Raw genomic sequence first — 13,483 nt, 5'->3', positions numbered from 1 at the left:
TCACAACTCATGGTTAATTCTTAACCAAGGTTCAACTTATTCATTACCTCTTTCCAATTCTAGAATTGGAAGAGATAAAAAATAAGTTGTACCGTGAGTTGTGAAATTGGACTTAAATCTTAAAATTTGTTCAAGTTGCATGTTCTATACCATATTATGCTACCACATCATATTATTAGCTCTTGCAACCAGCCCGGCCACAACCTGGGCCATATCAGTTCTAAAATGTAAGTAACAAATCCAAAAATAAGAAAATAAATATGAAAGAGCTCGGCAATTTGACAAAAATTAGGAATAATGCAACACTCAAGCCGAGACGAAATCATCCCGATACATGCTCGATAGAGAACTTCGTATTTGGCCACGTTTATGATCTTTCGATCGCGCATGCATATACTTGCAATTCCTCATGAATTCTTAGAGTATTCGAAGTACTAAGTCGCAAAGTATTCATTGTAATGAATTGTGAGGAATATTTCAAGACAACTAATTGTAATTAATTCTTCAAGAAATCAGATATTTATTTTTCTAATCCTATGTCTTTAAAATAAAGAACTCTCTCTATGAACTCTATTCACCTCTGTGCTGGGGATTTTCGTGCTGCATCCCTTATGCGCGAAAATCACCCTAAAGCATGCGTACGAGAAAGAAATATCAAAAATAACAACAAATTTGGAATTTTTTCCATTGTAATCCCTTTACTGATTTTATTGCTCGCAAAAGATATATTGATTTTTATTATTCCACTCTCATTTGTGGAAAATAACAATAAAAATAAGCGATATGAGTCATATGAGCTTGATATAAGGATATAATTTCTTCTCAATGTGGAACTATATTCGGACCGATACACCCATCTATGATATGCGACACATCTAACAATTATAAGTTAACCTTTGGGGTAGTTCTTGCACATAAGGAATGGAGCATGAAATCGTTTGCATGGAATACATTTTGTAGGACAGTGCACGATATTTCACAGAAAGTTTCATGAAATTCTGATTGATTTTACAGCAAAAGGGACATGTATGATATAGAGATTGTTTTCCGCAAATGAGATGATTTTTTTGCGTAAAAAATAACGCTCTGAAATTTAAACTAATTTATATTACGAGCGTATAATTAGCATTAAATTATAATATTAGTGTTATTATTTTTTTTAATGTGCATTCTAACTTTATTAAAAGTTAGCAAAAAGTTATTTCTCGCTAAACAGTTAGAGCAATAAAATCGAGATTAGCCACAAAGAACTGAATTCTCCGTTTGTCTCATATAATTACGTTCACTCAATTAGCATTCTAATTTAATAAATATAGAAGATTCTTTCTTGTCTCTTCTTTTTCGCTTTCATCCTTCATCTCTCAGGATGTTGTTAATATTTGATTAAAACGAAATCTCTTTTTTTAAATTATTATCGTAATTTACAGGTAATCTCTTTTGATTAACTTTATAAATAATAATCATATCTCCTTCGTTAAGAAATTAAATAAAAATGATAATGATAGTTTAGAAAAGTTTAGAGAAGTTTCAAAATATCCCATAATTAATATTAATATTTCCTCATGTGTCTGAATTGAATTAAAAGGATAATATTTGTCGATAATATTATATATACTCACATCTGTTCTGCTAACTTATAAATTGGTCCCATCGATTTGGACAATTCTTCGCACTTAGCCATTAATTGATACATTGATTTTATATTATGATCCACAGCGTCACAAGTCTTACACACTGCATCTCTGTATGTTTCTAAACAACCGACTGTGAGAGCTGAAGCCTGGAAGCAAGAACGAATAATTTAAATACAATATATAAAATAACATGACACAAAATAAGACTTAATGACAGTTACTTACGTTTTGTAGAATCGCGGCTAAATTTTCAGTCAGTGCGTCCACAGAGGTTGCAACTTTTCTAGCTTCCATCTCTAATTCATTTAATACATTATGATCAAGAGATGGTAATTGCGGAGTTAAGGCCTGTCTATACAAGCATGGGGTTGAACTTCGTGATCCCGGAAATGATGGAATGTCTCCTTTTTTAGTCACAGGACTCGACAATTTGATCTTGTTCTCCAGATTTTCAGTTACAAATAACACCATATCTCCATCTTGCATTACTCTTCCCTCCAATTGCAGGTAACCTATAGCTTTATGATAACTCGGTGGATCGTCGACTTCTGTTGGACTGCCGTCTCTACTTCTCAAATTTAATTGATCCGGTCTATGACCAGCTCCTCCTATTTTCTCTAAACTATCATTTAGAAATTTTCCGCTGTCAATATCTGGAGAATCAATGAGTGATCTCAATTCAGAGATGGGTGGTGAAGATTGCGAATCAAACGATATCTCAGAATAAGACGCTGTCATCTCGTGCAACTGAAACGATAAAATTATTAAATATTGATAAATGTTGAACCTGTATCATACATATAGTAAATGAATCGATAAACTTTGATGCAATACTGATATGTTTAAAGAAAAACAGTTAAAGAAATTCTAAAGTTTGTTTTATCAATTAAATATAATAATTCGTAGAACGATATTGCATATATATTACTTTTACATAGATTTCGAAATCCTTCTCCAGAATTAAAGTATAGGCATTAATACGTGTTTGTAATTTGGAATTTTTGTTGAGAACAACAAACATTTTTAAAATATGTAATCTTTTTTACTATTTCTTAGTCCAAAAAGTGTTTAGAACTGTCAAGTTGCGACAACATTTGTTTAATACAAAAATTCCGCAATCTGTACTATTCTATTATTAGAAAATTTTTAATTTTTTTTATTTTATATTAGTATAAACTCAAGCCTCTTCCTAATTTTGCATCTATTTCAATTCTGTAAAAGGATTTTCGATTCCGTTCAGTCAATTCGGAGATTTTTATACTTAGCTGTATCAATAATTTCATCGTAAATTATAAGAACCGATATAAATATCAGCCTATATCTTATTTTCTCAACAGCGAGAAAGATATCAAATTTATTTAAAATAAATGTCTCAGGGACCGGACATGTATCTACGGCCGGATACTTACACATAATTTATTACTGTTAATCTCAAATGTTCTTTTTATTACAATATTATAAGTTAGTTGTATTTAAAAATTACAATTAAATTATAATATTATATTTAAATTATAATATTATATTATAATATTATAAAAAAACATTTGAGATTAATAATAATAAATTTTGTGTAAATATCCGAACTTGAAAGATACATGTCCAGTCATTGAGATCGAATTTATTATTATTAATCTCAAATATTTTTTTAAATATAATATTACAATTTATTTTACACTTCAGGCTATAAAAATCAATGACCCAATAAATGACTATTCCCAAATTAAGATAATAACGATAAATGTTTCGTTTAAGACCTAGGGCCTTATTTTTAAAAAAATATCTCATATAAAATTGCTACAGAAACCTATAATATACATAATATACACTACAGCATTTTCGCAATATTTTTCAGGAATACGACTCTTAATCTACAATAGACGTTAAAAGTTTTAATCTTTTGTTCAAGTTCTAAACTGTAACTATTTTCCAGTAAAAAGAATTTCTGATGCTGCCTTAAGGGAATGCTAGAATGATGGCTAAACTTGATCGATAACTTGGATTTTTTAAATTCCAATTTAAAAAATCGATAACATCTTTAATTTTTTACATTATCGTTTTATTTCATTCAAATATGCATACATCTATTCTAATCTTATGGCTACGTTGTGGCTGCTGTGTCCAATGTGGCGCCGAGCGTGTCTGGGCGCCGGCGATGATTAACTAATGGTGAAGGACAATTGGCGGGAAATCGTTAAGTTTGCAAATAAATGTTACTCATTGATTTTGACTCATATGCCATAAGGCGGTTTGATACAAACTCAAATGATTTAAAACGTACAGATTACAAAAATAGAGACGTGATTGCGTGCGCATAGCGGCTCGGATATCGGTATCGCATTACTAGGTTAGAATACGAGAAACTAAGAAAATCTACAATATAAGCATTTATCTGACGACGCGAGCAATTACTTAATGACATAACCGATGTCAATCTCGCAATGAATATAGGATGATTATTAATCTTACCGAGCGCTAACTAAAATCTATCGCTGAGGCTTACAAAAGATCCACACGACACCAACACACAGAGAGTGAAAGGAAAACCGAAAAAAAAAACTGACTCGAGCGCTGCAATTAACGCTTGCAACGCCATAATACTCCCAGTGTAAACGTTAAGGAAAAAAATACTGATTAAATTATCGCTAGAGCGAAAATAACCGAAAATAAAATTAAATGAAACAAACAGAAACTTATGCTTATTAATCGCTTAATGAAATATCGCGCGAATTAATCCTTAAATCTAATAGTCTTTCGCTTGATTGCTGGACCAGTCTTTGGTTCACATTATACTGGAATGTTATTGTTGAAGTTGAAGACGGAGACGTAGTGGACGAAGTAGTTTCTGAGTCTTGAATTATTAAATAAGCGGGCTTAAGTCTATCGATAGTAACGTTGATACATCTGCCGTCGACTTCTCTAGCAAAACCTTTATCCGAAATGCGTTTTAATACCATATATTATGCGCATCTCATGTTAACTGTCCTAATCTGTGAGATGTAAAATATTCGGAATCGGTAAAAATATTCGGTATTGTAATTTCAGTGAAGCGTACTCACTTCTCGATATGCCAATTCTACAATTTCTGATGACAATGTCAGAACACAGTTACTATAAATCTGTTTTTTATTCTTGCATTCTCTGAACTGTACTTAATACAACAAGTTGAAATGAAACAAATTTATATTTCTTTCACTTCAATTTATTGCATCGTCCTTACGAAAAAATATTATTGAACTCGCGAAAAAACTATTGAAAAATTAGTATACTATTCGTTCTAATATACATAGTTATTTTACATTATATTAAAAATTAATAGAATTAGAACTAACAGAGTTAAAAACAATATTACAAAAACAATAAGAAACTAAGAGCTAGTTATTAATGTACGTTCTTCTTTATTCTTCTTTATTCTTCATATATCTGTAGATATTTCCGACATTTCGGCTGTTTTTTTCATCTTCTTGATATAACATTAGATTTACTAATCCAAAATTTAAATGCAATTATTCTGAATGTAGGCGCAATTAGTCAACCTAGAGTAATTCTCCATTTAATCATGTGAACGGCTTTTCTTAACAGTCAAGATTTGTAAGATTTAAATATAAAATTCCATTCTATATTAACAGCTTTCTATATTCCATTAAAAAAATCTCACCAGTTGTACTAATAACTTGCACCTCCATCCTGTTACGCACAATTAAGAATACAAATTATATAAAATTTATCGATTAGACGTGTGTCTTCGACCGTGTCTACGTAATGTTTAAAATTATAAACTAATGTGTAGATCAATATAACATTGAATTAAAATAAAATAAATTTAAAGTTAAAGTAAAAATAAAACAAAAATTAAGTCAGTTTAACAAACATAACAATAATCTTATGAATAAAATATATAAATATAAATTTATAATATTGAATTGAGCTCTCGAGATATTTAATAACAATAGTAAATATAATAATAAATTGATGGACTAGATTGAGAGCTAGAAATAAGCGCAGTTCTTAGATATAATTAACAAAAGTATATTCTAAAAAGATTTAATTTCATTCAAATCATTATCAACGATGTCAAACAATGAGCATCTTAACGATCCAAAAGAGTAGCCGGAAAAGCCTCTTCAATTTCAAATTTTGAAAAGCATCATTGCCAATTAACTGATTAATCAAGTAAAAATTGGCGATATATCAATATAATTTCATTAGGTAAAAAATAATAAAAATTAATGAAAAACTTAATTATGATTAATTAAAAAAAACTCACCAGCTGCACACTTTGATCACACATAACGCAAAGGAGGAAAAAATAGAGAGAATTATCTCTTGATAAATATAAAATTGAAACGATCTTTAAACGATCATAAATACTAAAGATGAGAGACATGTCACGAAATGCTTCTAACAGTGCAGTATTGTTTAATTTTTTAACATTATTTTCTATGTTCTTGATTAATTTAAAGCAATTTTTTTTAATACTCTAAGAAAGTAATGAGAAATTATTACCTAATTGTAGTAGACATTGGATATTATTTGGAATGACTATGTTAGAAATAATGTTGGTTGATGAATTATTTATTTTGGCTATGAAATTTTGGAGCTAGTATAATATCGCTAATTTAGTTAAACAACAAAAATTATTTAAAGTTAACAGCGAATATAATCACAATTAAGAATCTTAGCACAATAAAAATTATTTAGTTCTGCAGCAAAGGATAAAGCAATAGCATTCAGCTAATCTTCATATATAGCAACAAAAATTATTACAGTACAAATAATTAATAAATTTAGCTTGAGCAATAACAATATTAATTCCCTATTTTGAAGACGCATTTTAGCTACCACAGCTACATACTGTGACCATAGTCTCGACTGACTCAACTTTGTCGCTTTTCTGTGATTGCAATTCAATGATTTTACTCTGATACTCTAAGTCGGTAATTACTCACTGAATTATCACGAATTCTCTCTTGACTTAAGTTGGCGCCAGGCACGAGTGAGCGTGCCGTTCTTCGTTACTCTTCGTCTACATGGGCTAAAAAGTCCCGGGATTTTTCAATAAGTGGCGCCACTAGAAAATGAACATAATTCGTTTCGAGAGATTCATCTGTCACTAATTTATGTATGAAGTTTCATGACATTTCGTTCATTCGTTTACAAGCTACAGTCGTTTAAATGGCGCTATTTTCGCCTTCGTTTTCAAAAAAAATGGAAAAACAGGAATATCGCATCTTGATCAAACATTGTTTTTTGATGGGAAAAACTTGAATAATCATTGAAATGATTGCAGAAATGTTATTCTTAATAATAATGTTATCCTTAATAAAGAAATGTTATCCTAAATGTGCTCCTTCGAGAACAACAGTTTATCGGTGGTTTAGTGAATTTAAAATGGGTCGTACAAACACCAAAGACGCACCTCGCTCTGGAAGGTCAAAAGAGACTACGAATGCGGAAATCGTAAAACAAGTGCATCAAATCGTTTTGAGTGATCGTAAAGTGAAGTTGCGCGAATTAGCTGAGGCCGTGGGCATCTCAAAAGAACGGGAGGTAGGATACATTTTACACGATGTTTTGGAGATGAAAAAGCTATCGGCGCGATGGGTGCTGCGTTTGCTGACCGTCAATCAAAAACAGCAGCGCATTGATGATTCAACGGCCGGTTTGGCGTTGTTGCAGCGTAATCGAGCGGACTTTTTCGACGTTTTGTGACGATGGATGAAACGTGGGTTCATTACCATACGCCTGAGTCCAATAGGCAGTCTACAGAGTGGCTGAAAAGCCACGAAAGCCGACCAAAGCGGCCAAAAAACTAACGCTCGGCCGGAAAGGTTATGGCCTCCGTTTTTTGGGATGCGCATGGCATAATCTTCATCAATTACCTGCAGAAGGGAAAAACAGTTATATGAGAGTATGCAGCGTTATTGGACAAACTGAACGACGAAATAAAGAAGCCCATGTAAATCTCGAATAATTATTTTCAATTTTTTTTAATGTGACGGACAACAACTACTCAGCCCCGCACGGACAGCGGGGATGGGTGATTCGAAGCGGAAGTAAATCGAAAGACGAGGAAATAAGAATTATTTCCTTTTAATAGTAAGAAAATGATAAACATATATTTAATATTTGTAATGGAAACAATTACAAGAATTCAAGTAATTCATCGTATAATAATTTTGTCTCGGTGCGAATATGAACTCGTTATATCGGGCAGGCAGCACAAAAAAATACCTGGAACGTGAATAGGTGATTGTTGCAAGTTATCACAAATTCATCAGTCAATCAAAGTTTACAGCAATAATCGCGGCTTTCCGTCAGACGTCGCACGTTACGATGTCAATTTTTTTCTACTCTACACGTGAATCAATGATGACTATAATGTGACTCAAACGGCAGTGTACAAGATGGCGAATTAACATACAATCACATTAACGAGATGCGGCGAATTCGCTGTGATGAGAGGGCGGTAAGCTTTACGCAAACTGAATACAAAAATCTGTGACTCGAGCGAACGGCAAGCGACAACTAAAAGATTAATTACTCACGGTAGCTCTCTATACGGGTCTCAGCCTTTTGGCTCAAATTCGGCACGTGCTATTCGCTCGAGATCACGTTGTCGGATTATGGGAATCGGCGGCTTTACAGAATTTATACTTGTCTCACCGGCGATTCCTCTTTCTCCCTTCGATAGCTTCTCTCAGCTCCTTTCTCTATTTCCGCTCAGCTCACTTTCATTATCGATAGCTCGTTCTTTGTCCTCCAATGGATCCTGCGTCCTCTCACAATCTTCATCAAGTTCGTGCCACAACGCAAATGATTTTGGCAGGCCGCAGCGAGGAATGCACAGGTCACATTGCTTTTCGGGAGCGAGGCCTCTCGGCGCTTGATTGACGTCGTGCAACCCCGCGAATCGCGTAGGCGTAGCAGCGACGTAGTTTAGCGCGAAATCCGAATTTCGCCCAGATCTTCTCGCCCAGGAGAAGGCTTCTTTTGTCTCGCACGAAGCTCTTCCTGCTTTAGGTAGTTCATTTGGTTCAAGTCCGAATCCATCGTAGTCTTCTCAGCAAATGTTCTAACAGGTTGTCTTCTTGGAAAGCTATCTCATCCTGACGTCTCTGCATCCTTCGTTTTCTCTGTAAAATAGGACCGGCACAAATAATAGATGTAGTCTGTTAAAAAGTATTAGTGTAAATAAGTAAACATCGATACAACCTACATCTCTCCGCATAGTCCGGAACCTCCTCGGTAACAGTCTTCGGCGGTCCTCTTCCCTGCTGACAACCGGGTGAAATCAGCTTCGACACAATCAATGCACACAGCTACCGATCCTATCCTGGCAACGATTTTCAGAAAATTAATGCAAAAAAAACAGAAGAAAAAATAAATAAAATTTTAGATGGCGCATAACGATAGCGCCCACGAGCTTGTTGCCAACCCTCACGAGCCAGGAGGACCTAGGAGCCATTCGGCTTATCCGTGACAAAGTGATGAATAAAAAACGTCACGTTACAATACATATTAGCATCTACCTATAATCCTTTCTTTTCGTGTATATTCTTGAAAAGAATCATACGAAGTAGAACCATACTAAAGAAATACTATAGTATATGTAACGTATTGTTATACTCGTGCCTTGCCGACACCCGTATTGAAGAAAGCAATTAGCTCAACTTTTTAATAGGATCTTCAGATTTGGATATGAGCCGTGTCCGGACGTCTCTCCATCTGCATTACTATTTATTTGCTGTATTCTGTGTTCTCCATTCTCCTGCTAATAAACATTTCTTGTTCTTTCCGTTACATTCATGTTATTTCTGCGGTTCGAAAGTGCGCAAATGCGTCCACGAGAGCGATCTCGCGAATCGGCCACACAGACACAATATTTTGGAGACTCTCATCAGTGCGAACGGATTGAACGAGCAGGCCGAATCAAGTGAGTTACCGTGACACATTGCGACCTTCACGCAAAAAGAGGCATCCGGAGAAAGATCCGACGTCGATGACATGTGACAGACAGGAAGCATCCTCGATAGCTAGGAGTTCGCGGCGATGCTGCAGTGGCGAGACGGAGATTTTTCAACTTCAGAATAGACTGCGCGGGATCTTCACGAATCAGCTAGTTCCTCCAATAATATTTACAAATATAACAATCTATCCTCCCGCGTTGGCGATAGTTCTGTTCGCAAATATTATCGAACACGTCGGTTCTGTCATGAATGCCGCTAATTTCGTTAATAATTGTATCATGAATATTATTAATTGGTCTCGTCGCGAGTGCCACTCGCTAATTCTGCAAGTATTACCAATCGATTCAGCCATACCGCTTCGTGTGGATACTGTCGTCAATCATTTTAACTCCAGAAAGTCTGGCGGTATAATCTTCGAAGAAAGAGAGGAAGAACTCCAAATTTGCAAAGTAAATGGGAAAGCGTATTGGATAATAAAGAAATTAAGCGACGTGTATTATATTCCCAAATCATACAAATATAAAAATAAAGTAGTACTCTCAGATAGATTGGCATCTTACTTGAGAGACACTTATGGGGAACGAATGAATAGATAGATAAATAAAATGTAATAAATCGGAGTCCCCCCTCTTTCCCTCTCTCTCCCCCTTCCTCCTTACTATTCCCTTCTCTCTCCCTTCCTCTCTTACCCCCCATATCTCTCTCCTCCCTCTCCCTTTTCCTTCCTCCTTCCTATTCCTCCTCCCCCTCCCCCCTATTTTCTCCTCACCCTCCCTCCCATTTCTATGACTATATATGCATCTATATCATATTTATAGTCATTCGAACTGCGCACCAAATTGGTTTTTCGTACTTATACACACACTTAAACGACTGTGATAATATCGCGAAATTGAGGTCTGTGAAACTGATACTCCTAAATATATAATATGAATTTTGACAAAATCTACATCGCATTCGACTGTTCATTATTTGTCCACATTTGTTCATAAAAAAAATTTTTCGTTCATCATCGAAAAAAAATTATAAATAAATAAAAAATTGGAACACCTCCCTGTGAATCTTTTTCCAAATTACATATGAGATTGTTTACCATACGTACGTGTTTTTGCCACCCGTAATTTTCTTTTGTTCACCTTTCAAAAAAAAGTTATAAACAAATTAAAATTAAATAATTCATCACTGACAAATAAAGACAATTGCCTGGACATATGCGCACGCATGGTGGACAATCGAATCTTATACGTATTATAATTAGGAAGTAAACGCACTTACGTATACAATGACAAATTGTTTAATTTTAATTTGTTTATAACTTTTTTTTTAAAGTGGACAAAAGACAATTCGTGTGGACAAACGCATAAGCATGGTGGCTAATCGAATTTCCGTATGTTCGATATCGAACTCGGTATCGAACTCTAATCCACAAATCGCAAGTCAATCGCACTTAGTGCCATTCGGCGTCGCCATAAAATGAATTATTTTCTCATTTTGTAACATAGTTTTCTCTTGCGTGAAAAGGAAAGGATTTTCCTGCTAAAGGATTGCAGTTCAAAAAGTTTATTCGTATTTCGAGAACTTCTAAATCAGCAGATAAATTCCCGTTATAAAATTATTTATTTTCACATTCTGTAATTCTTTTTTGTGTCAAAAGATTTTTTGCTAAGGGATTGCAGCTCAAAAATTAAGAATTATATACTTTCTTATCAGATTTATGTCAGAATCATATTCATTAATGAAATTTTAGATAATATAATGCTATATTCAATAACTTACCTCTTCAATTCAGATTACTTTTAGAATTATTTTAATAAGGGAATAAAGAGATTTCAAAAATTAGAAGAAAAAGAATACTGATTTAAGAACTCATGAAGAACTCCTAATTCTGAACCTATGAGCGATTTCCTATTGTTAATTTTAAGGGGTGGGAGGCTGAATGGACATCCATTCAGCCCTCCGCTTCTTTAAATTAAAATTCCTGCTAACCGAAACGAGTTCAAAAATTTTTGGTAATATTCCAGATTAGGGGAATGATCTTGACTTTGATATATGTTATCAAGATCATAACTCTGAATAACAACAAGTTTTAACCGTTGCTCGTCATTTGTTAAAAAATTATTAATAAAAAAAGCTTGAAAATAACGTTTTATTTTTGCTATACATATATAATTTTAAAACTATTCTATACTCTTCCTTGCTTATGTAATGACTTTTTACGCAAAGTGACTTTCATCTCACATCCCCTCCCTCTGCTTCAGGAGCGTACAATCATTTCCACGCGAAACGACTCTCACCTTCTCCCCTGCTTAAGGGCGCACGACTTCCACACGAAATTTTTGTTCTATATAGTGAAAAGATATCATTTTTCAAATTTTCCATCTTAACTTATTGACGAGTAACGAACAATATGTCAAGGTCATTGGAGGAGGTTCTTTAATCTGGAGTGTTACCAAATTTTTTTGCGGAAAGCTCATAAATTAGCTCTTAATTCTGAATTATGCGCTTTTTTATTTCAACGTGGGAAGACCAGCTGGACAAGGGTAGAAAAAAACTTGAAGCGTGACGCAGACTGTGCAGATTCTCGCGGCGCGGTCGCACGTATTGATATTTCCTTAAAAATATTAAATTTCTTTTTTGCGCTATCGCTTTATGCGCTTGGAGAACAATAAAAGTCAAAAAATAAAATCAAAAAGTCTAGTGTACTTGATTTCATTATAGCACTACTGTATATTTTTTTTAGTATGGGGACTTCAACTTATTAGTAACCTGAGCCCCCCCTCCCCTCCATTTTAAATTCGATTTGCTGCTAAACAGAATAAAAAATTCGATGTTAAAGAAAAAAATTAGCGAATAAAGAGCATTAAATTTTTGACCTCTTGCGAATTTCCGATGATAAGAGATCTATATTAATAAGAGTAATGCATTAACTCATAAATAAGAATCATATAGAAAAGGAGCAAATCAGTAATTCACCTGCGAAATAAATTCCCAAAATTAAGCTCCAAGATGAAAGGAAACAAAATATATTTTAGACAGTATAAATTCGCTTAAAATTCCAGTATCTCCAGACCTGGAATTTCAGGGAAAATTATAATTTTGTAAAATATGGTATATGAAACATTTTCTGAAAACATTGTATGAATGGAATATTTAATGATTATTTGAATGTTACTCTTATATTCAGTGAATATTTCGGATTAGACTGCTCCTTGCTCCAATGAAGTGAACTGCAATATTCACTAAGTTTTGCTAACATGCTAATAATGGATCTGAACATGGAAATAACTCATGAAATGCATAGCTGTATATAAAATATTAAAAACATAGCATTAAAAACAGGCTAATGAGAGGATCGTTATTAATTGATATTAGATGTACAACTTTGCTTCCGCCGTTTTTTTTCTGAAATTCGAGGCTTTATTGTAAAAAACTGGTTATACATTTATGATTCAAAGTATTGTCCATCGCTGGCTACTACTTTCTCTCATCTTTCGGGTAGCATACGAATCCCGCGTCGAAAAAACTTCATCATCTTTTGAGGCTATCCACGAATTGATCCAATTTTTTATTTCTTCATAAGACCGGAAGTACTGGTCAGCCAGGCCGTGTGCCATTGATCGAAACAAGTGATAGTCAGAGGGAACAACGCCTGGAGAATACGGCGGGTGGAATAGGACTTCCCATTTCAACGTTTCCAAGTATGTCTTGATCACTTTCGCAACATGGAGTCGAGCATTGTCATGCTGCAAAATCACTTTATCGTGTCTCTCGTTGTATTGCGGCCGTTTGTCTTTCAATGCTCGGCTCAAACGCATCAATTGCATTCGATACCGATCGCCTGTGATTGTTTCAGTCGGTTTTAACAGTTCATAATACACTACG

General features: G+C 34.1%; 1 protein-coding gene across 1 annotated transcript in view; it reads right to left on the bottom strand.

Annotated features, from left to right (window-relative positions):
- Positions 1–1,615: 1,615 nt before the first annotated feature.
- The window catches only part of LOC105624692 (uncharacterized protein C17orf59 homolog), a 33,498-nt gene continuing 21,630 nt past the window's right edge, over positions 1,616–13,483 (bottom strand). The window contains exons 3-4 of the mRNA XM_012206046.1: positions 1,860–2,381; positions 1,616–1,780 (exon numbers count right to left, since the gene is read on the bottom strand). Coding sequence (XP_012061436.1) covers positions 1,616–1,780; positions 1,860–2,381 — 687 coding nt within the window. The remainder of the gene's footprint in view (positions 1,781–1,859; positions 2,382–13,483) is intronic.

This window comes from Atta cephalotes (assembly GCF_000143395.1).
Source record: "Atta cephalotes unplaced genomic scaffold scaffold00085, whole genome shotgun sequence".
Lineage (NCBI taxonomy): Eukaryota > Metazoa > Arthropoda > Insecta > Hymenoptera > Formicidae > Atta > Atta cephalotes.
The sequence above is the reverse complement of the archived record's forward strand: the minus strand, read 5'-3'. Positions and strand labels throughout refer to the sequence as shown.